The sequence below is a fragment of the Sorex araneus genome, chromosome 1 (genome assembly GCF_027595985.1).
Source record: "Sorex araneus isolate mSorAra2 chromosome 1, mSorAra2.pri, whole genome shotgun sequence".
NCBI lineage: Eukaryota > Metazoa > Chordata > Mammalia > Eulipotyphla > Soricidae > Sorex > Sorex araneus.
Genome location: NC_073302.1, coordinates 63,964,781 through 63,990,907, shown reverse-complemented (window position 1 = coordinate 63,990,907; position 26,127 = coordinate 63,964,781). Strand labels below are relative to the sequence as shown.

Below are 26,127 nucleotides of genomic sequence, written 5' to 3'. Positions count from 1 at the left end.
TTCTATTAAATAGGGCACGATAAAAAAAAACACCTTTTCCATATTTGTAAAGGAGATCTCCTATCTCAAGGATTTAACTGTGGAGGTGGAAGAATTCAATCAATTATCTGGACAAAGTTTGAAATTAGTATAGGTAATTGTAATCTAATCCACAAAAATTGATTATTGCTAGCTAGAACCTACTGATATGACGCCAAATAATGAGAAAATTTGTTGGTGACTAGAAAAGCTAGCAACTAGTCCTACTAAAGAGTTGCAGGAGATAAGCAAAGAGAGACACCTACTTGACTGCATGGTTCTAGCTGATATTTCAGTTGTTGAAGCACCCAGGCCTTGAGGAGAACGTGCAGCTAGACGGAAGAAGTACAAGCTGTTTGGTTTCAGCCCTTGCAGTCTATAAGATACTCCTGGCTCAATGGTAATTCGTTGCTGTGAATAAGTAGCAGAAAAAACTTGGTCAGCTTCATTATGATTCATGCAAATACTTTTATTACACTGCCAAGGTCAGATATTTCTGTCATTAGGGCTGAGGATAAAGAACTCAACTAGAAAAATTATATAAGATAAATACCAGTATTTTTATATATATATACATATATATGTATACATATATGTATATATACACACATACACACACACACACACACACACACACACATATATATATATATATACCTGCACATACAAACATACATGGAAAACCAGAAATCATAGATTGAAAGGCTATTACCCATAGATGTGACATATGTGCTGCTGAGGAATAGTCTATGAGAGAAACTGACCCCTGCTTTAACATATGTAAAGAGCAAACATCTACGTAACTCATATATGACCTTCTGCCATCTAAATCTCTGTTTCACAAAGGAAATATAACCAGGACTAGCAACAAGATTCTGGTAAGACATCTGAAATTCTGCAATTTGGATGGCATCGAAAGTCAACTATTATCGAAGAAAGCTGGATAATTTAGCATTCCATTCTGCCATTGCCCACACCACAATTCGGGCACACAACTTCCCTACTGTGTGGAACACTCTACAGGGGAGAACTCACACAGCTCATCTCTGGCTATTCTGCTTTCCCCCTTTCCTTCCTGGTATACCTTTTATCTGCGGTGACCTGCATCCCAACACTGGGCATATAATCTGTCCTTTATGGTACTCCTATCTGCTCTGCTCCCCGCCCCTCTGTCCCTCTCTTCTCTTTCATTTCACATTCTACTTAGAATTGATATTCTCCCTTAAAACAATTTTACTTCACACACATGAAGAAACCTGACTAGTTTAAAGGAAATGATGTCAGAAGAGGGCTATTACAGCCGGTCAGGTGCTTGCTTGCCTGAGACCCACTCTGGTTTGATCCCTAGCACCAATTAGGGTCCCTGAGTCACAATGGGAGTGATCCCTGAGCCCAAAGCCAGGAGTAGCCCTGAGCAGAGTCAGGTATGGCCTAAAAAACAAAAACAAAAAAGAAAAGAAAACATATCACTATTCAGGAGACTTTAAAATAAGCTTGAAACCTTAAAACTTGCTTCTTCTGTAAACAGAGCCCAGTTAGGGAAAAGAATACCAAAAACAAAATCAGGTTTTTTTTTTTTTTTAGGGGATAGCTGGCAATTAGTCTATCAGGTGTCAATCATTGCCAGTGATGCTTGGGGAACCACATTAAGCTGGGGTCAAGTTCAGAACTCAGCCCACTGAACAATTAAACCATACTTTAAAAAAAAAACCTTTTAACATCATAGAGGAAATTTGAAGTAAGAATTAGTTCATCAAATGTTATAACTAGTAATTTTCATGCCTGAAACTTGTCTTTGCACTTTAGAAAAAAATAAAGCGATCCTTACCAATCTTAGACTGAACATTAGCCTGTAAGTAAATGAAACAAACCTAGGGTATTCTATCTTACTAACAAAGGCTTTCATAGAATTTAATTTTACCAAATAGCAAAAATTGGAATTTTCTAATAAACAAGTTTCAAGCAGGGTTAATATGCTAATATTCAAGCAAAGCACCAAAAGCATTCTTAAAGGATTGCCATTCGTTTTTATTCTTTATCATATTTTACCCCACTGACTCAATGATAATTTGTGTCTCAGAAGAACAACAATAGCTATAATATGAGAACTCTGAGTTAATCTGTATTTCAACTGATCAACTTTTCAAGAGCTTAATTTCATTGGCATGTTAGCTAACTCTAAAAATGCTGCCTGTATAACTTGGACTTCGGAAATTCAGTTCATACATGTGCTAATAGAAGTTTAAAGGAAAATGTTAAATTATTATGTGCTTTTTCAAAATGATGTGGTACAAACTAATATCTTTATTATAAATTTTCCTTTAAATTGTAAGCCTTTTTTTGAGGGGAGTAGCACACCCAGCAGTGCTCACAGGTTACTCCTGGCTATGCACTCATGAATTACTCTTGGCAGTGCTTAGAGACCATATGGAATTGCAGGGATTGAATCTGGGTTAGCTGCATGCGAGGCAAACACCCTACTTGCAGTACTATCATGCCAGCCCAACATTTAAATGTTTTTTAAATTAATAAATTAATGTTATATATAAAACCCTATTGGTAATATTACTATAAATAACAGTGTAAAGAAAAAATGTATAGAAGTAAAGCAACTCTTATAGAAGCAGATTGGTAAATGGGGTGGGGGGTGGACACTGGTGAAGGGATAAGTATTGAAACATTGTATGCCTGAAACCAATCATGGTCAACTTTGTAACTTCAAGGTGACAAAAATTAAATAAAAAATAAAAAGAACTTTGGTTGAAAACATTGGCTTGTGTAGGTTGAGTTTTTACTTAGAGTTCTATTTCCTTAAGTTCAAACATTTCTCTTTTTGTTTCAAACATTTCTTATTGGAATTTACAGTAACAAAAGAAACATTAATTACTATTATATATTCTGATTCAGAGACTATTGCATTTTTATCTTTATTCATTTACTTTTTATAGGACCCTGGCAATGCAGGCCTGACAGGTATTAAGGTCTGTGAGCACCTAGGGGCTACTAAGGTGACCCCTAACAGTAACCAGCAGGAAGAGAGTATACATGTGGTATGGGAGACTGAGTCTTAGGACATGCTAAATATACACTTTATCATGTGAGCTAATGCCCAGGTTAATTTAGATATTTGATCTTTGGTTTTGAGGTAATATATGATGGTAGTTGGGGAACTGTAAAAAACTAAGGCTCGCTGAGGGGCGTGTGCACTCGCAGGCTCTCCGGGCGGCTCTGTCTCACCGCCTGCGTTCGGTGCTCTGGAACCGCTGTGTGTGCTGTCAGTCAAGGGCAGGCGACGGAAGGAAGAAGGCCAAACTGGTTGCTCGATTAGTTTATTTCATTCTCTCTCTCTGCTTCTCTCCCGGCTCTCGATCTCTGGATCTGGCTCCCCAACCCACTCTTACAGCCTAGTTAAATCTCCCCAGCATGAGGGGGTTGGGGTGTACACATAGGTGTGGTCACCATCAATAGGGTTGAGGTTCCTTTCCCTCAGGGGATGCTTCTCCTAGGACTGACTCCCTTTCAGCAGGAGGATCCACCCAAGGGTGGAGTCCCATGAGTGTGTTTCTCCTCTCCTCAGCCAGCAAACATATAAGAATTCATAATATTAATCATTCTGTATGGACACAATAAGAAATGCATTAAAGCTTATAGAATTGCTCTCCTGGGGCCATCTCGATCTCAGACTACAGTGCTCAGACCGGATCAGTCTTTCCTATACCTAGCAGGGTCCTAGTCTCATCATTACTTTTGGATCATGACAGCATTTGTCCATGATCAAGCTCTTAACTTATAGTTAAGAATTAGGCACTTTGGCCAGGCCCATCTCGATGCCAGGGTAGCACATAACTCACCGCTTGCCCTGGATCCATCCCGTCCCTCGCTGGGACCCTGCTTTTGGGGTGCTAGGAACTGAGGGCAACTGAGGCTTATTGGAGGAAGCAGATGCCCAGGAGGGAATAATATTTGAAGCCAATTAAGCCCCAAGTTACAAACACATAATATTGTCTTCTTGTGTCTATACAAAAAAGACATTGCTTTAAAGTAAATTATTCAAAAGATATAAAGAGGGGAGAAAGGCAATGTTATAATATTCAATGTTCTAGGAAGGTCTGACCTTACAAATTAGCAGAGTCAGGTTAAGGGAAAGCTTCAGATTAACTGTTTTGGGGAAGAGAGCATAGAGAAGTGATTATAGATAAATAAAGGGATGGGAGAGATTCGGGAACACCTTGATGGGTGAGACTGGGGTAAGCCTAAACTCCGGGAAAAACGGGACAAGCTACTCATGGCAAGGGGGGAGAGGACAAAGTAATGTCCCTACAGGGAACTATGTAGTGGCAGAGACAAAACCTGCACCTATTGTGAGACTATTAGAATAGTGCCTTTTAATACAAACAGTATTTATATTGAATTATTTTTCCTTTTGATAGCCATTACAATTTCTTGCCTTATAAACATTTAGTCTTATTTTAGTTGCATAGAGTATTCAAACTTCCCTTATGCTCAAAATAATATCAAATAACTCTCGGCACATAAAGAAAAAATATTCTATGAGGCATCCTTCTCTGAAATTAGTTTGGGTAAATTCATTTACCAAATGATAGAGACCATTTAGTAAGCGTCTGTAGCGGCATAAATGCTTTAATGCAGAAGAGAAATAAAGGAAGTGTCCAGACATTGAGAGCATATTATTTTATGGCCTATTTCTTCCAAGGGAAATTTGGAAGCTTGAATAGAATTGAGTTCCAATATGAAAGTGTTTTTGCTTTTAGCCTTTCCCCATGAAAGGTTTGTCTAACTATTCTATATTTGTTTGTTTTCATCAAATATCTCTGTCAATGAATAAATCTTTTCCACCAAGGTACTTTATAATTATCTAACCTTTTAATAGAACTGGGGTAAATACACGGATAAATGAGACTGTCTGGTGTAATGAGCAGTTAAGAAGAAGCAAACTCTTACCTCTTCTCCATGTTCCCCATCTTTGTAGACCAGTTCATAGTTGGCAATAGAGTCTGAACGTGGCGGTGCCCAAGAGAGCAAAATACTGGTTTCAGACTCAGGTTCTGCTCTGAAGCTTAGAGGCTGCCCTGGAACTAAAACCAATGAAGCAAAGTTCAGTTCAGCATGATCATGACTATTCCACACCTAGAGTCTTCATAAGTTCTACCATTTGGGAATCTACTTAAACCTTTCTAAATGTGCCAATATAAGCCAACACCCTGATCTGTTAAATCCTTTTATTATTCAAATCAACATGTTCATAAAGCTGATTTTGTCTCACTGAAGGTCAAGACGACAATTATAAATATTGCCCTTGTCTTTGATAATTTACCATTTATATGCCATATAAGATGGAGTAGCACTGTAGCACTGTTGTAGCGCTGTCACCCCACTGTTCATCAATTTACTAGAGCAGGCACCAGTAACATCTCCATTGTGAGACTTGTTACTGATTTTGGGATATCGAGTATGCCACAGGTAGCTTGCCAGGCTCTGCCATGCAGGCAGGATACTCTCGGTGGCTTGCCAGCTCTCTGAGAGGGATGGAGGAATTGAACCTGGCAAACGCCCTACCCGCAGTAGTATAGCTCCAGCCCATAAAATGGAGTAGAATTTAAAAATGTACAATATAAAAAATTTGCTCTGAAGGCAAATTCAAGAATAATTAATTTATGAATATCATAATAGTTCTGGAAGAAGTAAATAAGATGATTTAAATGACTCACATGGGATAAATGATACATAAATCATAGTGAATGCACAATGCATAAAGGCTATCATTTTATAACTGTAGAAACTAATTCTTGAATACTGCATTGAAGTTTTAAAGTTATTTCAAATTAGGTTTATAAAATACTATTTTCACTCCATTAAAATCTACAGGCAGAGTAAAGTAAGTTTTCTTCTTATCCATGCACATTTCAAAAATATATTTAAAATGGGGTAGGGAAAATTCTTACTTACAAATAATTACTTCTAATTCATAATATACCTTAAATGACTTTATATAAGCATAGTATTATCCCTAGAAAGATGTAATCTAGCTACTATACAAATTTTAATGTTTATAGGTACACTTTTAAGAAGTACAACTTCACAGAGGACAACTATATATTTCACTGTGAAACACAACCTATGTTACAGACACTGTAAGTCAGATGCAGTAAATAATGCGTTTCGAGTTTAAAACACCTTATTCAAATGTTGTATCAGAGTAAGGTTTATTAGCCACAACCTTTTAGTTAACACCTAATCCCATTAGGTCTACTATCTAGTGTATATATAAGATTAATATGCTTTAGGATATCCCTAATACAATGTAGCACTGTCGCACTGTCATCCCGTTGTTCATCAATTTGCTTTGCTCAAATGGGCACCAGTAATGTCTCCATTGTGAGATTGCTGTTACTATTTTTGGCATATTCTCGGTAGATTGCCGGGCTCTCCGAAAAGGATGGGTTGGCTGCATGCAAGACTAATTAATATACTACCACTGTGCCATTGCTCCAGTCCTACAATTAATATTATTCTTATTTAATACCAACTCTGATTGGTTGGTACCCATTCATTTCTGATCTTTAAATATTGTGTTATTTTCTATATTCTGGCAGGTCTCAAAGTGCTGTAACTAAACAAATGTTCAAATGGCCACATGTTCACAAAAGAATTCTGTGTATTGTTACATCAAAAGTAAATTTATATTTGCATAAAATAATATTAACAATACTTCACCTCACAGGAGAAATGAATGAATAGCCAAGTTGCTTTTGATAAGTTTTGGAGCATTACATTTGTAGCAATAGGTTTTTTGAGATATAAAATATATTATTTTATTTTCCTTTTGTCATCCTTTCTCTGCAGTGTGAAAAAGAAATGTCTGGTTTTGAAAAAGATGAAAGTACAAGATTATCTATAAGAACAGCTTCTATTATCCCTGATTAACATTTTCTTCTGTTAAATGCCAAATATACCTTTGATTCTGTATCTGTGTGTCGATTTATGTGGTACTGTGTATGTGTGCATGTCAGAGAACATTGTATTTGGACTGAGGCTTAAGGCTACTAATAATCAGTGCTTCATAATTCTAATTGCCTTCTTCATCTTTTCTCCCTTAATTTTTGGTACCATAAGCCTTGACAGATCCATTAACTGATGCCTCTGGAAACAAATATTTTGATCAGGGTGTTAATTTCTTAAAAAAAAAAAAAAAACACCTGGCCAGTTGGTGACCTAACAATCAATCATTCAGATTGAGAGGTGGGATAAAAGAAGATGAAAGAACAAGAGCAAGAGGAAGGATAGGGTGAAATAAATAAGAAACAGACAAATAGAAATGGAAATGTATTACTTCTAAAAGAATATACCAAAGCACTGTCTGGAGCAAAATGTAAGTCACAAATGACCAGACAGGTAGAGAAGCTATTAGCTATTATCAGATTCTAATATTCAGATGATGAAAGGATTTCTTGGCCTCAAAATATTCTCTCTTGTTTTCTCTGTATCTCTGTCTCTCAAACACACACACACACTGTTCAGTCACATCTTTTTCTCCAGGTTTATACCTTGTTTTCTTTTCTCACCCTATAGAGCCAGAGTAAGACAGATTTTTATACAGTTCTGATCAGGACTAGAGCAATAGCATAGCAGGTAGGGCATTTGCCTTGCAGGTGGCCGATCTGGGTTCGATTCCTCCATCCTTCTCAGGGTGCCCGGCAAGCTACTGAGAGCATTCTGCCTGAATGGCAGAGCCTGCCAAACTACCCATGGCATATTCGATATGCCAAAAACAGTAACAACAAGTCTCACAATGGAGATGCTACTGGTGCCCACTCGAGCAAATTGATGAAGGACGAGACAACAGTGCTACAGTGCTTTCTTTTCTACAACTTCCAAAAAATAGTGTTTTGGCTTTCTTTTGAATTGAGAAACTCCTTAGAGAAACTTGTGAGGATTTAAACAAAATCTGACTACAGCATTGTCAAAAACTAAAAATGTGATCAGTATTAAAAGGTTGCTCTTAGTAGTAACTGGTTGTTTTGTACTTCTTCCCTGCTTAATGCTAATAATAAACAAATACTAACAAAGAAATAAAATCTGTGAACTTTCACTTTTTTCTTTTACTAAAACTATTTCTTTTCTTTGTCTTGGATAAATAGATCTTAATGTCCACTAGCATTGTGTAATCCTTGAATTCTATTGGATCTATTCAGAGTCTTCTCCTAAACAGAAAATTAAGCATAATATTGTGAGTGTGTACTATCCTTTTGATTCTAGGACAAAGTATATATAGTGTGGTCTGTAAAACTGAGAGTAACTCTGTTCTATTAATATATAAGACAATCCTACTTTTAACTGTCTCCTTCTTATAAAGTTATTTGTAGAATAATTTAATTTGCTTGGTTTTATACTAATTATAGAAATAGAGAAGCTCAAAAAGTTGTCAGATAAATAAGTCAGATGGGTGAGTAGTAATGTCAGTCCTGGGTCTTACAAGATAATGCCTGGACAACCTGATGGAATTGGAATGTTCAGAAATTGTAGATGTTGCCTTGTGGAATGTAAATCTCAAGCTTGCCTGAGCTTTTGATATCTAAGGAGAATTTTATAATTAATCTTCTATGTAAATATTTTTATTTTTAAGTGAAAACTGAATTATTTAAAATTATATGTTTAATATGAAAACAAAGTGTGTCTGTGAAAAATCCAATATACAGACCAATAGTCTAAGAGTGTTCTCATTGCTTCAGACTCTGTGCTCATAAAATCCTTTAGGATGCGACTGTTCAGGATTTCTGGGAATAGAGGCTTCATTACTTCCTAAAGGTGACTTAGCTAAAGTTGAAATAGCTATAATGAATTAGAGGACTAAGAGAAAATAAGCCTATTAAATTAATGGTTTTATTTGTATATTCCCCCACATATCATTCTTAATGATCAAAATAATTTTTACAGGAAAATAAAACATTTTAGGATACTTCCAGACTCATATTTATTATCTCTGTACCACTAGGAAGCACAGAGTTTATTTCATCTTTCACTTTTAGTTTTATACAAAATATTATGGATACAGATGTGCTAGATTTATTTGTTTATATTTTCTCTTTCTCTCTGCTTCTCTTTTTATCTCTCAGAAAAACTTTGTTGCATAATACACATTAACATTAATTTCACCTTGCCATAGCATAACCACTAAATATAACTAAACAGACAAAAAAATCCATTATTGCTAAATTATACATAATTTAACAAGTTATATCTTTTAACATATTTACATGACACAAATAAGCAGAATTACAGCATAGTTAAAACAAAAATCCAGGTAAATGGATCTGATTTTAAGTACAAGAGATGCATCATAAACAAAGTACCTAGTACATTAGGATCTGTACAAATCTTATTTTCAACTATTATTAGATTTAAAAAAACCTTAAAATGTCTATCCAATTATGCCCACAGTTTTATTTATTTCTAGAAGCCTATATCCATTGTAAAAATTATTTAGCGAGAACATTTGAATAGTGTTTCTGACTTCAGCTATTGAACAATCTGTGTTTTTCTAGTTTGGTTTTTCAGGCCTGTTGACAAATGCTTATGAAATGATTTATAAAGTTATATAAAGCTAAAGCAAGTATATGTTTAAATATCATAAGTTAGAACTTGAGCGATAACACAGTGGGTAGGCAGTTTTCCTTACACACGGCCGACCCAAGTTAGATTCCTCTTGGAGAGCCCGACAAGCTACTGAGAGTATGCCACTCACAAGGCAGAGCCTGGCAAGCTACAGTTGGTATATTCAATATGCCAAAAACAGTAAACACAAGTCTCACAACAGAGACAGGACTGGTGCACCCTTGAGCAAGTTGATGAACAACAAGACAAAAGTGCTACAGTGCTACACACAAATATGTTTATTTTCATTCCAATAGAAAGAATATAAAAATCATAAAATATTTTCATAAATCTATTAAATTCATATAAGTATAGAGTTCAGATATGTTCTCTAAAGTTTAGAAAAGATATGCATATGAGTTTAAGTGACATTTTAGTGTGTTAAGCTTAGCTGAAATTTCTTATGTTTATCAGCATTATTTGTGTATCTATTGTAAAATATAGTTATGCTGTGTGTTTATTATATTTATTCAAGAAAGTTTTTTTCCTGAATTTGTTTTCTAATAATAGAGTTGTTTTTCTAGTTGAGTATAAATACTTCCCTTGCTAACGGTTATATATCTCTAATATTCTTTTTTTTTTTTTTTTTTTTGCTTTTTGGGTCACACCCAGCGATGCTCTGGGGTTACTCCTGGCTTTGCACTCAGGAATTACTCCTGGCGGTGCTGGGGGACCATATGGGATGCCGGGGATCGAACCCGGGTCGGCCGCGTGCAAGGCAAACGCCCTACCCGCTGTGCTATCGCTCTGGCCCCTCTCTAATATTCTTTCAGATAAACTTGTTGCAAGTGACAGCAAGGCCACTTCAGTTATTATATTATTATATATAAAATATATTATTCCATTATAATAATATCTGATTAAGCCTTATCTCTATAACATAATCATTTCAACTGAACTATTTTCATAATTAAGACAATTTAAATATTAATGTTTAAAACTGTATTGTTTGCAACCAAGGAGTACTATTAACTATAAATGATTACATTTTAGATTATCAGAAATACACAAATTACATCAGCTCTTATTTCTCTGATAAAATATTATATGAGGTCAAAATTAATTCATTTTGTTTTCTAGAATCTTGATTTGATCACAAATGCTGATGTCATGAAATTAAATGAAAGGAACAAATTTCAGATATAGAAGACATAATCACACCTGTCTATCTAGCAAAATCTTAAATATACCTGACAAATTTATCTATCTATTTAAAATTCTTAAATTTTACATAACCACTCAAAGCATATTTCATAATGAGATTATGTTTTAGCAATGATTCTAAGAATGAACTAGTCAGCAAGAAAAAGGAGCAGCTCAGCATTAATTACATCAGTTCTAACATCATTGTATTTGGCAGGTGTCCACTAACATCAAATGGCCTTTGTTAATTAAGCCCAGAGAACAGATCCAATCATTGTGCTATTTTGGAAGGTTTTCTTTGGCTATTGATCTTGGCAGGAACAGTCATTATGTTATTATAAATCTTCTCAATCAATGGATATAAAAGCACAACTATTATAAAAAGCTCGTGGAAATATCTTAATGTAAAAATAGCTCAAATATAGATTGGGGACAACTAAATTCTTTCTGAACAATTCATCTGGATTGTTCTACATTCACAATCCCTGGATAACACTAACTTGATTATCCTTATAAATACTACTGAGTTATGATTTATGTTACAATATATCTCTTGGTAATACAGAAAATCAGAATACAGTCAGTCTATTTAAGTCTCAGTTCTAAATCTTTCAGTAAACTGTGACTGAATTTAATACATCTGCTATGCTGTGTTCTGAATAAAATAAACTTGTGATTCACCATCCTATGTTTCAGCTGAATTTATTTACAAGAATAATTTTATTTCCTAGATAGTCAAATCCTCCTGTCAGCAGAAAGTTAAGAAAGATAGTAAATTACTATTTAAGTTTTAGATACAAAAGTTAGAGTAACATTTTATTATTGAGTATAATAATCTTTTATAAAAAACACATTCATACTTCTTTCATATATTCTTTTAAAATAAATGTATTTAAGTAGTATATGCACATACTATTTATCTCATATACTGATTTTTTCATATCAAAATACTGCAGTGTGTTGTGATACTAATAGGTACCACAAGTATTTCAGAAATTACATATAATTCTTAAGATATAAAATAAATGACAGTAAACTGTTTCTTGCCTCTGTTTATTGGGCAGCTAGTAAATATACAACTTGTGATTTGTACTAAAAGTACCATATTGGCAAAAAAGTAATTTGACAAATAGTACTGCTTAGAAATTCCTAAGTTGCCTAGATATTATTTTATATTAAATTAAATTAATTAAATTATAACTGAAAACAAGTTCATCATCTTTATTTTCTGCAAGCCTCAGTTTTCCAATGGGATATTTTGACTACTTATTTTGACTACTTAAATTAGTAGTTAGAATTAAGACTGCAAAGTTCATAGCAAAGCACATAGCATATATTAGCACCTTTATTAAATTTTATTTAGTAAGTTGCTCAATGCTCGTTACTCATTTAGTAAGTTATAAAATGTTTATATCCATCATCTAACTTATATAATATTGTATGTTGAACTGTTCTATAAGATTAATACATTTTTCAGTGAAGAAATTTTATGAAATTAATGTGTATATATGAACAAAATATATAGAACTATACAAGAAGACAGGATAAATGTATTATTTTAATATAACTGTGGAAAATTTTTTAAGTTATATTTAATAAAATTAGAGCACATTGTAAGTAATACATTAAGAACCAAATTATAGCATGAAAATAAAGATTTAGTTTATTTTAGGCAGACTGTAAATTTAATTTTGCTCACTGTAAATATGTTCTCAGATTTCTAGTAGCTAAAACAAATAGGTGAACATATTCATACGATTCACAATGGCCATTACATGAAAACAAGTCAGTATTTTAAACATAAGTTTATTTACTTCTGACTCCTGTGAAAGCTCGTAAGTTCATTCCCAAGAATAGCACTAAGTTATATTATAATTATAGATTATAGTATGCCTTGCGAACTATGGCTATTATGCAGCATCTCAAAATAAATTAAAGTATATTGCTTAAATATTCATTCGTTTAAATGACAATTTTATGATGCACAAAACAGTAAGAGGTTAAATAAACAGCTTTAAGATATCGAAGAATGAACTTTAAAATAGATTTGCTATGTTATATTCCTAGTTAAAAGGCAAAACTGATCACTCAAGATTAAATGTTGGAGAGTTTTGACATCCTCTTATAAAACCAAAAACATTGGTAAGGGCAAGTTTTTTCTTTGGAATATAAATTGCTGTCACTCACAAAGTTTAGTCTTAAATTATTTTTTTCTGTCTTTTAATCTCTATGACTATACCCTCATCGCCCACAGACCACCAGAATAGTATTTTTAAGCAAGGAGTTTGCTGAAAATATAAAGCATTAAAATATTGGGAACTATCTGACAAATGGTCTAAAGTTCATCTTGAATTGTCCAACAATAAATTTGAATACAACAAATTGAGCATCTGATATTCTACCAGAGCCACCAGTGTGAAGAAGCCTAGTCTTTTATTCTTAAAATGTTACACAGAAGATTCACTTATTCATATCATGCAGAAAAACCTTCAGGTTATTTTGATGCAAACTGAGAAGTTTGCTAAATATGTAACTACACTTAAAAATGTTATCTCTCAAGTGTCCATGTATATATCTTTTCAGATCTCTTAGCTTAACCTCTTTCTTAATCTGGAACTCTTAAGCACAAAATTTAAAAATGTATACTACTTGTATTATTTGTTTTCTTTGTTCCTATCTCTTAGCAACAACTCCTACCTCTTACCCTACTGCCTACCCAGAACCAGACTTACCTCCTGTCTGTGTGATGACTTGTATGTCACTTGAAAGCGGGCCATCTCCAATTGAGGTAAAAGCCAGGACTTTGACAGAATATGTTTTCTGGGGCACTAGGCTGCCAATGGTAGTGATCAGGCTGTCTGCTACATTGTGTTTCATCCAGTTGTTAACATGCTGAGTGGGATCCATTGTATAATAAACTCTGTATCCTTGGATTTGTCCATTTGGCTCTTCAGGCTCCTTCCATTGGACCAAAATGGTAGTGGAACTCAACATCCGCGCCTGGACGTCCCGTGGAGCACTGGATGGTGCTTGCTCTGAGGTCTGTGTCAGCACAGGTTCACTGGGAGGCCCGCGCCCAATGTTATTTACAGCAACAACCCTGAATTCATAATCTGAGTAGGGACTTAGTCCAGCAACACTGTATCTAGTGGTTGCAACCCCATCAATTTCTTTGTAAGCTTCCTCAGAATTTTTAGGTTTATGTTGGATGATGTAGTAAGAGACAGGCTCAGGGTTCCCAGAGTCCCATGTCAAAGTAATGCTTGTAGCTGTGCTCTCGGTCACAACAGGAGTTCCGGGAGGTTTGGGTAAGGCTAGGAGGAAGAAAAAAAGCAGCTGATTATCCATCATCTCTAAGTGGCCTGAGTATTCATAACTTCACAATCAAATGAGTTACTTATCAACTGATGATTTAATTAGCTATATACATATACATATACATAACTTAAGGTGCATTTCCCTAAGTGAACAGGAAGTACAATAAAGCATTCATAGATGATAGATACCATTTTACCACATGGGCATTACTGCAGTGTATTTGGCGTTTATATTCTAATCAGCTATGTAATAATGAATACATTGTTTAATGTCTCTTTGTGTTAATTTCCTCATGTGAAAAGGCAAAGGAAAATTTGCTACTAGAGATATATTTTACAACTGGATAACTCTATTGAGTTCGCTTTGAGGAAAAATGAATTAATCCAGCAATGCTCTAAAATGTATGTTCTAAACCTCAAAAAAAGCATTAGTTGCAATTATTACAACAAAAAACCTGAGCAATTAGTCCCTTGCTTCAAGAAATAAAATCTATAAAACCAAGAAATATTGAAAAGAACCCAACTGGGAATACACTGACATGGAATTAAATTAATACATTTCTATGAAGAAATGTAGCTTTCTACTTGTAATTCATAAACTTCACATACTCATATTCTCCTCTTATTCAAAAATACCCATGAAATATAGTATGCTGTGATTATATTTGATCCCTTTATTATAACAAAACTATTTCTTGCATCCTGCATATATATATAAATTGAGAGATAAAGTTAAAACATAATTCCATTTTCATTTTCATTGTTAATGGTAGGACTGATTATAAATTTTTAAAAAATTATTGATCATCTTGATTTCTATTCTTTATTTTCTTCTTTTGTCTCCAGGGATTTTGAATATTTCTTTGTATTTTATTTTAATGTGCCTAATATTTCTGGATTTAATACAAAAGTTGCACACATCACTTCTGTCCTAATATGCTAAATATAATAACATTTTTTCATTTTACCTAACTGATACATGAGTTCATATTGGTATTAATTATCTAGATTATTATTAAATAGACAGCTAAAATATTTAAGAGAAAATGAGTGCATCTCCTTACATGATAATATGCATAATGATTAGATGAGATACTGAAAAAGAATTCATTTATTTTACAATTCTGAGTATAGACTTTGTGTTACTTAGATAATTTAAATACACACCAATTTTTCAAATAATGAACTATCAGGCATACCTTTGACAGTGATCTGTGCTATTGCTTCAATGACACCCAGTGTTGACATGGCAACACAGGTGTAATTTGCTGACTGTCGTACATCGTTTAGTTCCAGGACATTTCTTCCTATTGGCATATCATCTTCAGGTGTTAGATCTTCTGCTCCCAACATCCACTTCACATAAGGCATTGGTGACCCCACAGCTACACAGGTGATATTAACACTTCCACCTGGCATGATTTCATGATTAGTGGGTGGGATAGAGAATCTTGGTGGAACACGACGAACTGGAACAAAACACAGGGGGATATGATAAAATACACAAGGCAAGAAAAGATGACTTGTTAAACACATGACATGCACAGACACAATTAAACAATTGAAACATACTGTGTATTGTCCAAAAATGAAACAAAGAAAAACTGTGGATAATACAGACCATACAATTATGGTGTGTGTATACACAGAAAAATGTATTTAGTGTAGTCACTAATATCTCAGACACATTCATACAAAAGTTGATTCGGATCTACAAGGGCCCCACATAAAACTATCTACAAACTAACAATACACAAACATCATGCATAAGAGATACACAAAACATATATATGCATACATATAACAATGATTGTATGCATGCATGTATATGCAGAAAAGGGGACTGGAAGGTCACTGGCATATTTAAGTTGAATTTCAAAACTAACTTCAGTTCTGTGTACTTCCAGTTGATGTGAGTGTATGTGTGGGGCCACACTGTCACATCCCAGCCCTGGAAAACATCACCTAGATACACTGAAAGTGCAATTTGTTTGCTTTCAGAATCAGATCGGATGCAGCCTCAATAGCTTACACTAACATTAGAACAAACACAGATATGTAAACACATAAACCAACTTACAGCCACAGGAAAAGAAACAAGGCCAATGCCAGTAGAGACAACTGGATTGAGTCACACAAGCCATGCTAAAGATGAACTTACAAGGCCCATGCCTAGGACAATAGGAAAATGACTAGATTCCGAGACAACCATGATAGCAGAAAAATAACACGTTGAAAATAGTAAATGTAAAAAGGGAAAAGTAAAGTACAGTGATTGAGAGAGGGACTGAAGGAATAAAAGAGTTGAAAGTAGGCAGCATTAGTTAGACTAATTTCAGATTGCCAGAGGTAAGGATTTGAAAATCAGGAAGGGGTATTTCACATTCAGGATTTCATTCCACTCATGTAAGGCAAAATGACACAAATAATGATCATCATATCTAGCAAGTGGATTTATAGGTCTACATTTAAAACAAGGGACACTAGATATAAACCACACAGCAGGACATGACAGTAAAAAAAGAGGTCATATTAAAATGACACAACATAAAAAATATCAAGCAATTCCAGTTCAGTGTTCCTGCTTTAGATTATTTTCACAGTAACGTATCTTACAAGTACAAGGTGTTGGTGGAGAGGGTAAGAGACAAATAATTTTTATTTGGGACATTTATTGGAAAACATTATAACCTAAAATTTGAGAGCATGAGGTTATGATTAGGAACATACCTTAAATATGGATAACAAAGTGATATAAAATTATAAATATGGTAACAGTCAAACTCATAATTCCCAAGAAAACATGACAAATCATCTGTCTAAAAACTTTTGACTTTAGTTAAGGCTGAGATAAACCTCTGTCCACTCAAGAGGAATAGTTGTAATGGCCTCATGGGTGAAGGACAGGCACAGGAAAAGTAGAGAGAGAAAGTTACGCATGCCTCCTGCAGCCAATTCACAGAATACACAAAGCAAGCAGGAGCCAGTGTAGACTAGGAGTCAAAGGACATATCCAGAAAAAAAGGAGAGTTTAGTCTTCATGCTTGGGATTAGGGGGACAACTACAAAAAGTCATTCTATGGGTAGCAGGCATTCTTGTAAGATGAAAATTAAAGGTGGGGTGGGAGGTGGGAAAAGTGGAGCAGGAAAGAAAGCAGGAACACTGACCAAGTTCACTGGCTCTAAGAGAGTTAAGAGTTACCAGTTACCATGCACCCAGGGACATCCTCTCCCATCATGCACCACACAGTTAGAAACCACCAGCAAGCACAGGAAGCCGTGGCCAGGGCATTCTCTGCTAAAATATACCATTAACCAAAGGAAGACCACAATGCAGCTACATTCATTTCATTTGTATTCTTTGTTATTGGTTTAATTAATAGTTTTGTAAGGTGGGTAAAAAGTAAAAAAACACACCAACCTTCTCGCAGCTCTGAGGGATGTAGGGGGTTTGATGCAGAACACAATGAAATGAGGAAAGGAGAAAAACAAGGGAAACACAGAGAGAGTAAAAAGGCCATATCAAGGCTTTTAACTACTACGTGAACATCTTTATTTTCTCTATTTAATCTCTCCTACCTCATCTAAAAAAGTTAACAGTACTTCACAGACTAACAAGGTACTAGAAATAATAGCTAGCATCATTTTGAAATTTTTTTCATTGTGGAAGGTCGACATGCCTCATGCAACAAAAGAGGTCATCCTTGTGGGGAAAGTAGGATCGAGGACTTGCAACAAATTTGGAGAAGAAATGGTTTCTTCATATTTTCCCACCCCAGACTCTAGGGAAAAGAGAAAAACTTCCCCATGGAAACAGAACTACTCAAACAAAAATTTCAAAATCAAGCTAGATATTTTCCTAAGGAAACCTATACTATTGTATCTTAAAGCTTCCCCGTCTTATCTATTCCCATTCCCGCCCTCCCCACAGCTGTTGTGGTTATTCATAACACATTGATCAGGAATAAGAGCACTTCTACCGGACAATCAACCTAGAAAAATCTGTATTTGATAACTCTGGATAAATACATACTTTTTATTCTAGTTGAAATGAAAGGCACAGTCATTCATAAGTCAAAATTTAATCATTTCTATTACTTTATAAGGAAGTGTATCTTTATAATTCATTCTTGTCCTAAAACTACTACTATAATTAAAATAAAACCCAATCTGTGTTCCATGGCAATTTGAAAAATAAGTAAGAAGTCAACAATTTTTTAAAATGTGTGTTTGTGTATGTGTATATGCATAGACAACCGCATATACATAACACTGTGTACTTGTAAATAAGAAGGTATACAGCGAGGTATGAAAATACAATTGTGTTATTTGCATGTAGCCCCTTCTTTTTAAGGTAGTAGTTTTTTCCTTAGAGCTCCGCAGAAGTCTTGAAGACAAACACCTTTATGCTTGGCTTTGCACAGAGAGCTGATTAGTAGCACACCAAGCAATTATTTTAGGGGCTGATAAGGATACAGAAAAGAAATAGCAACAGAAAAAAGGAGGGAGGGAAGGAAGGAAAGAAAAACTCAAACAAATGCAAAGCCCAGTTCAGTTAATGTGGCAAAAGTCAAAATCAAGATGTGAAATGCAAATATACTTACAAACTTCAAGTTCAGAAGGGATTCTACTCAAAAGGTGTCATCTTTCTTTAACACTGGGATTCAAAGCTTTTCCTTCTCTATTCACTACATATACTTTAGCTGCTGTAACTAACACGACATTGACCTGATAGATCCTGACATAACACAAGACCCTGTAGGTAACTCAACTGCCCCTGAGACTGAATGAGGAAGCAAGGGCGGGGTTACGTCTTTCCTACCTCTGACATATAAATTGGCAGGGGCAGAATAGCGAGTGCCCGCGCTGTTGGTGGCAACACACTCATATTTTCCTTGGTCAGATTCTTCACTCTGTTCAATCTGAAGAGCGCCTGTATGGATATAAAATATATTGCCAAAGAGATGGTCAGAGAAGGCTTTCTTACTTCAGAAAGCTTAAGTCTCTTAACAATATGAAAAGCCCCGCAAAGCGAAGGTCCGCTCAACGTCGATTCAATCTCTTGCTAAGTTGCACAGACAGAAAATGATGCGATGAGAAAAACATATAGAGATTATTTTTTTTATATTTACATCGTCAACGCTAGCATAAGAAAACAATATCTCATTTCCCAAGCAAGACTTCTAGTCATAATTAACACTCTTATTTCCTAGACTAATAAAATGAAGATGGGTGAGACTGCTTCAAGGAAGTATGGCTTTTAAATAAAACAAAAGATTAATTTTTGGTTTTGTTTTGTTTCATTTCATTTGGATCGCAAAAGTGGCGCAAAACATAGGTCTGCTCAAAAAAACCAGGCCGGGTTTTCAAGAAAGTCTTCTGTGGAAGAAAGCCAAAAATACGCAGCAAGCACAAAAAGGGCTGCACAAAGCAAAAAAATTAAAATTAGTCATTATAAGTTAGGAAAACGTACGTAAAGAAACAAAACTCCCTTAAGACATGCAGATTTTTAAGAAAAGAAAGACATTTGCCACGACTTACAATCATTTTATTACATTTGCTGAAAAACAAAGAGCAGTTGAATTAGAAGGTTTTAAAAAAAAGTTCAAAGTTAAAAAGCACGGCCAACGCCAGCAAGGAAGAGCCAACCAACCACTGCTTGAGGACCTCGAGACGGATCCCCTAAGACACCCATCAAAATCCACCAGTGGGATTAGCAGTGTGGTGTCACAAAACCCCAAGAAAAATACAAAACAAGAATTATAAAAGAAACGAACATTTGTGTCAAAGTATGAAAAACCAGCAATACCACATACCACCAAGAATTTCAGCACCTTTGTTTCCATAGCCTGAAGAACAGAAGATCCAAAAATCCAGAGGCGAGTTATCCAAGAAAAAAAGAAGTGGGAAGAGGGGGGGAAAAAAGCATTGCTGTCAGGTTGTAGGCGAGTGGGATCGGGTGGAAAGGGGAGTCATTCTTTGACTTTTAAGACATTAAGAGAAAAAAGAATTGAAGAACAAAAGCAAAAACCTTTTGAAAGATAAAGACAAAAAGCAGATGTTCCAGGCTGTCTTCTGCATGTCTGCCACTGTTCTCCAGACCATCTTGGCTTTGGTCCAGAACAAGAACAGCTAAGGAAGAAAAAAAATGATCTTTTTTTTTCTCCGGTTGGACAAAAAAAAAGGAAAAAGAAGAAAAAAAAAGAAAAAAAGGAAAAAGGAAGAAGAAGAAAAGGAAAAAAAGAGGGACAGATGGTACGCTGTGACTGGTCTGTGGTCTAAAGACCTGGATATGCTTTCTTTGAAGCATATCACAACTTAAATAATTATTTTCAAAAAGAAAGAACTGAACAAAACAAAGAGAGAAAGAAAAAAGGAAAAGGAAAACTCACAATATGAGAGTCACTGATCATAACCAAACGAAACAGAGGGTAAAAATAAAGAGTTGATGGACATTTTTGGAATGATTTTGAAAACAGGACAAAGATGGGAGTGATGAAAGGACAGAAAGAATGAGTAAGATCATTCTGTGAACGTTAGTTCAGCACTCTTACCTCTTATTGGAGTACCACCTGGGTGGATAATATGAATGCAAATAAGATTAGAAAGAAGAAGCATTAGTACGAGAAGAAGGAGGCTAGGGCTGGGGAGAAGAATTAAATTAGATTTACAGAATTAAATAAGGTCTTAAAAGAAACTTGAATTACTATATTGGTAAAACAGGAATATATTAGATAGTATTATTAGATCATAAAAGCAAGTTGCATTACACCACAGAGGGCAAAGAGCACAATAGGCAGCATTGCCTTTCTCAGAGAAGCAACTGAATTTTTAGGTCTAGGGTCATGTAGGGTTAGAATTATATCTCATATGCCTCATATTCTTAAGGGAAAAAAAGACTAAACAGTATTTTAAAGACATAATTTAGGAAAATACTGACTGCTCTATTTAAGTATATATATAGATATGCATACATATATATATACTATTGGAGGAAGTATTTGAACTAACTAGAAGCAAATACTTGACTGGATATATTAAGCTACTTACTGAGCTATGTTTGTGAGAAAAGGTGTGCGTTATTCTATTTGTTCATACAGTGTTCTTACGATAACAATTTTGTGGTTGTGTACATGTGCGCGCCACTACAGAGATCTGGTGTCTACACTGACAGTTAGTAAAATGCATGCCATGCATTTTATTATTAATAATAATAATAGTAATAATAATATTCTGAATATGGAAATTAGTGGGGGTGAAGTGCGCTTCAGAACTAAGCACTTACCAATAGATTCTGGAGATTTAAATACGGAGAGAAGAAAGACAGCATAAAAATATTATTATATTCCTCATAATTTGGTACAAATTTTTCAGAATTAAAGCTTTATACACTAAATCATCTATGTTACATGTGAATAATTAAGTCTTTATTTACAATAACAGAATGCTAATCTACACAATTCTGCTGACAACAAGCAAAAGAGGCAGTTAACAAGACGCTTTAACATCACAGGACAGGCCAAAGGCTGAGAATTCTGGGAAGACAGGCAGTTAAACAACTTAGAATTCTATATCAATATTACTACCAATGTCAAAGTAAACAGCTTATTAATATAGGTCCCTGTTACATTACCTATGGATAGACTGTAAAATTTAAGAAATCTTGAATTATCTCTATTTTAAATCTAAAAGAGCAAAGAAATAAACTCAGGATGGGGGTGGGAGAGGGAGAAATGGGTAAGGGGGCAGAAAGAGAGAAAGAGAGAAGAAAAAGCTGGCGTCTATACCAAAAGCAGACTTCTGTAGATCCAGTCACTGGAGGGTCAAAATCTTTAGTGTGGGCGCACACTACTGTGGGTAATGTGTAGAAAATGCTCACTCACCACAATACTAGTACTCATAAAATTACCCTTCTTGCACTAATACATTGCAAAGTTCCCTTAAAAATATATCTTTTGTTACTTATGAGACAGCATTTCTGTGTTTTATGTAGTAGTGAAAAGAAAGCAAATGTGACCAAACTTACTAAACTTGGGTACTATGATGAGTTCAAATGTAGAAAAGGCAGAGAAAACACACTTCAATAAAAAGGAATCATTTTAGTGTTTAATATGAACATTCTGATTTTTAATGAATAGAACCATTGGAACTCCTTGCAATGTCTGAATGAAGTCCAATGTTGAAATCATTTTGTTTCAAAAGATAACAGAAAGAAGAAAGAAAGAAGAGAACATGGATCCATCCAATACTGCAGAAAAGCAGTAAATTAAAAATATATATATCCAAAATGCAGTCACAGCAGTGAGCAATGTGGATTAAACAGAAGTCGCAAAACACAAAGAAGGAAGACGACTTTGAAACAGGCCATGACATCACAAACATGGACAACACATTAAATAACAGAGAAAGAGAAGAGGGAGAAAAATCAATACCTAAAAAGTAAAAAGAAATAAAATTAAAATAATAGAGAGCAAAACTTAAAAAGAAAAAAAAAGATATCTAGGAGTTAGTAGGAACAGTAACAAGACCCTACCTGATCGTAACTGTTTAATACGGCCATTGTTGTTGCTTGTGTCAACGGGTAAGAAATCTTTAAACCACGTGATTTCTGGATCCGGATTCCCACTGGCGGCACATAGCATGGTGGCTGTGCGTGTACGCTCAACCACCTTCAACTGTGGGCCCATGTCAATTGTAGGGAAGCCCCTGGGAATTTGATCCTCTGAAAGACAAAAAGTGATACAAGCATATTAAGTCAAATGCCCAAGATTCAAGAGTACTAGTGCCGAGTTAATTTTTCCTTTTACTTTACTCAGTAACGTTGAAGAGTTGACACTAACCAGGAGCACTGTAGACTTAAATTAAGACACCATTACAATACGGTTCCTGGCCCAAAGAATGCACAATCTTAGTATAAAACAACATCCTCATGGAGAACTTAGACGTGTACATGAACAAAGAGTATGGGGAAAGAGATAAATCAAGTTGTCTGGTACTACTGAGGGAAAGTAAATACACCTTGGCAGTCAAGTGGACCAAGTAACAGCACTCTCACATCTCTAACGAATGTCTGTAAGTCACCAATCCAAAAGGGACTCAAAATCTCCAGGGAGAAAAACATAAAATCATCAGGTTGGGCATTTAAGTTGCTCCATGCAGGTCTCTTACAAGGTCTAGGGTAGGATCCTATGATTTCTGATGTCTATGCAAGACATAATATCTTGAAGAAACACTCCCCACTAATGATTCCACTCCACTGTGTGTTCGGGTCAAATCTATGTGTTCACCACTGCCTAAAGTCCACAGGATAAGCTTAATTTCCTGAGCCTAAACAATAGAAGTCCTTTTAAATCAGGCCCCATTTTTCTCAATCTGTCGTGGATAATCTTTCATATTTCTCCCATATAGGAAACTTTCCTTTTGCTCAGACACAATTTTCATCATTCCTGAGACAAATGTGACAATAAAACAGCCATACAAACCAAACTCCTTCATCAAAAAGTTTTCCAAAACTTAAAATATCTAATTTTAAGTCACAATATAACTACTATAGCAATGAGTACTTAAGGCCACTGTTTTATTTATAATTTCCCTCTATATAATGCTTTCTCCACTATATAATTAGTTCTCCCTCTATGAAACAAGTTTGTCCTTCTGTGTAATGAGTTCTTCCATATTTTTTTTATATCCAAATCACTTAATATGGTAGGGAAGCACAAATGTACCATCCCAAAATATGTACTTGGTAAAAAGTGAGTTTCATGAGTAAATCCTTGATGGCAGAACAAAGGTCAGTTTAAAAATACATTAGTAAAAAACTTCTTAAAGGGCATCTCTTCCAAGGTAAGGAGAATGGGGAAGATCTAATCGATAAAAAGCAGAAATGATAATTTTGACAACTGAATCTTCTCTGATAGGTTCTCAAACGGACCTTTCCTTTCCTCTCCCCAATGCCCTTCATGCCTGCTAAGTTACTTAAATGTGGCATATAAGAAGAGTGGTGACTTACTCTTTTTTCTTTTCAGGATCTTTCCAATGTATACAGAAGGGATTCATGCTATGTAATATACAAATTTATATTCTTTTCTTAGCAATCTATATCCTGTTTATAAAATTGTCTAAATCTAAAAAGAAAACTCAATGGAGATACAAGAAAATTGATCTACTTTTGCTTTTGGAAATGGGACTTTCTCCCAATGATCAGGGTTTGCTCCTGGCACTATTTAGGTGACTATATGGTTCCAGGAATCAAATCTGGGCCTCCCACATGCAAATAGCTAGGGAGCTGTTTCCACAGTCAGGGCAATCATTCTTGTTAGTGTGAACTGCTGAGATGTTAAGAGAACATGCAGTCATGCCTAAGCCTGAGTGTAAATCTACCCCGTTGATTAAAAGGAGCTTTTCCTGCCACCCACAGTATGAAACTACTTCTGGAATACAGTCATTACAGGAAAAGTTAAGGAATAAAGTGAGGGTTGAAACAAAAACCATGTAAATTGCTGCACTACTGAAGAATAAAGCTGCTGAAAAGGCAAGGGTCTTCAAATTATAAGTATAGAAAATTTTAATAGAAAATTGAAAGACTAATACAGAAAAGTGTAGGTGCTGACTAAACTGCTTCACATATATGCATAGGTTTCTATATTTGTAGTTATCTTTACAGAAATCTTTAAGATACTGGGTCTCAAACAAAATGCATATCTTTACCTGTCTAAAAACAAATGCATACATCTTGACTAAGGTTTTTTTTTAATGAATGACCAAAAAACGCTGAAGTATATATATATATATATATATATATATATATATATATATATATATATATATATATATATATATATATATATATATATTTTCTTTTTTCCTGTCGCACCAGCAAGTTAAAGTTGGAGACAAAACAAAAAAATCATAAAATGGGCAGAAAAACAGTACTTCCCAGTGGGTTGGGCACATTTGTTGCATGTTTCTGACTTGGGACCAATCTCTGGCACGCCATATGTTTTCCTGAGACTGGGAGGAGTGAGCACTCAGCTCAGAGTAAGCCCTTAGCACCAGCAGGAGTAGCCCAAACACACACACACACACACACACACACACAATTAGATTCAGTAAACTACATTTTACTTAAATTGAAAGACATGTCTATTTTGCGGACACGATACTAAATTTTGCCAAATGCTTGCTTACACATCATTAAGCAAGCAGAGGTCTACAATAGCCAAGTGGCAGAAACAATGGACCAGAATAGAATGTCAAGATGAGTTTTCAGAGTTTCAAGAGGAAGTTACAACTACATATGGGACAAAGCATATTCTGAAGACTAGACTGTGCCAAGTTTGATCATATATTTCACTTAAATTTTACCAGGCTATTCTTTATGGTCATAAAGATTTTGTCAATGTATATAGATCTATAGTATAGTACTGATGCTTGGGTGGAAAAAAAAGAAAGTAAAAAGGTCAATACTCATTATAACACATGCATTATATTATTAAATATCTCCCTTGGAAAGTATTGACCCAAAATGTTTCAAATATGAAAGTAATTTTCCTCAAGTGCTGCAAAGTCAACAATATTACCATACTCACAAATAATTTTTCAAAGCTCTTAGATTTGGTTATTTCTAAAGCAATCAACTTATGCTTATAAAAAAATCACCTGGGACTTGTGAATTATTTCTGTATTTTCCAATGCATTTGATTCCTCTCGAGTACTTGATTCCTAGTTATATTAGCACACCACAGTAACACTACTTTACTAGTCATTATTGTCTTTTACAAATTTATCTCTCTGAAGTGCCAATTCAATATGCAGTACTGATCAGTGGCAAGTATCAAAGACTTAAGACCAGTGAGACACTTATTGTAGGCTCTTACCAGAGAAATCTAAATTAATAACCATTTACAAGAAATGAAGTCCTCACCTTTAGGGAGAGCTGACAAAATTGACTTGTGCCCTACCCAAAACAACCTAATAT

At 34.9% G+C, this 26,127-nt stretch overlaps 1 protein-coding gene across 7 annotated transcripts in view; it reads right to left on the bottom strand.

The window, feature by feature from the left end:
* Positions 1–26,127, bottom strand: part of PTPRD (protein tyrosine phosphatase receptor type D) — a 1,592,809-nt gene that overhangs the window by 195,062 nt on the left and 1,371,620 nt on the right. For 4 of the 7 annotated variants that reach the window (XM_055135922.1, XM_055135897.1, XM_055135928.1 and 1 more), the window contains exons 11-18: positions 22,684–22,872; positions 20,705–20,722; positions 18,973–19,083; positions 17,572–17,583; positions 15,350–15,619; positions 13,566–14,147; positions 4,981–5,114; positions 285–429 (exon numbers count right to left, since the gene is read on the bottom strand). In XM_055135922.1, the coding sequence (XP_054991897.1) occupies positions 285–429; positions 4,981–5,114; positions 13,566–14,147; positions 15,350–15,619; positions 17,572–17,583; positions 18,973–19,083; positions 20,705–20,722; positions 22,684–22,872 (1,461 nt within the window). The remainder of the gene's footprint in view (positions 1–284; positions 430–4,980; positions 5,115–13,565; positions 14,148–15,349; positions 15,620–17,571; positions 17,584–18,972; positions 19,084–20,704; positions 20,723–22,683; positions 22,873–26,127) is intronic. The other 3 variants (XM_055135912.1, XM_055135933.1, XM_055135904.1) reach the window with 2 other exon arrangements.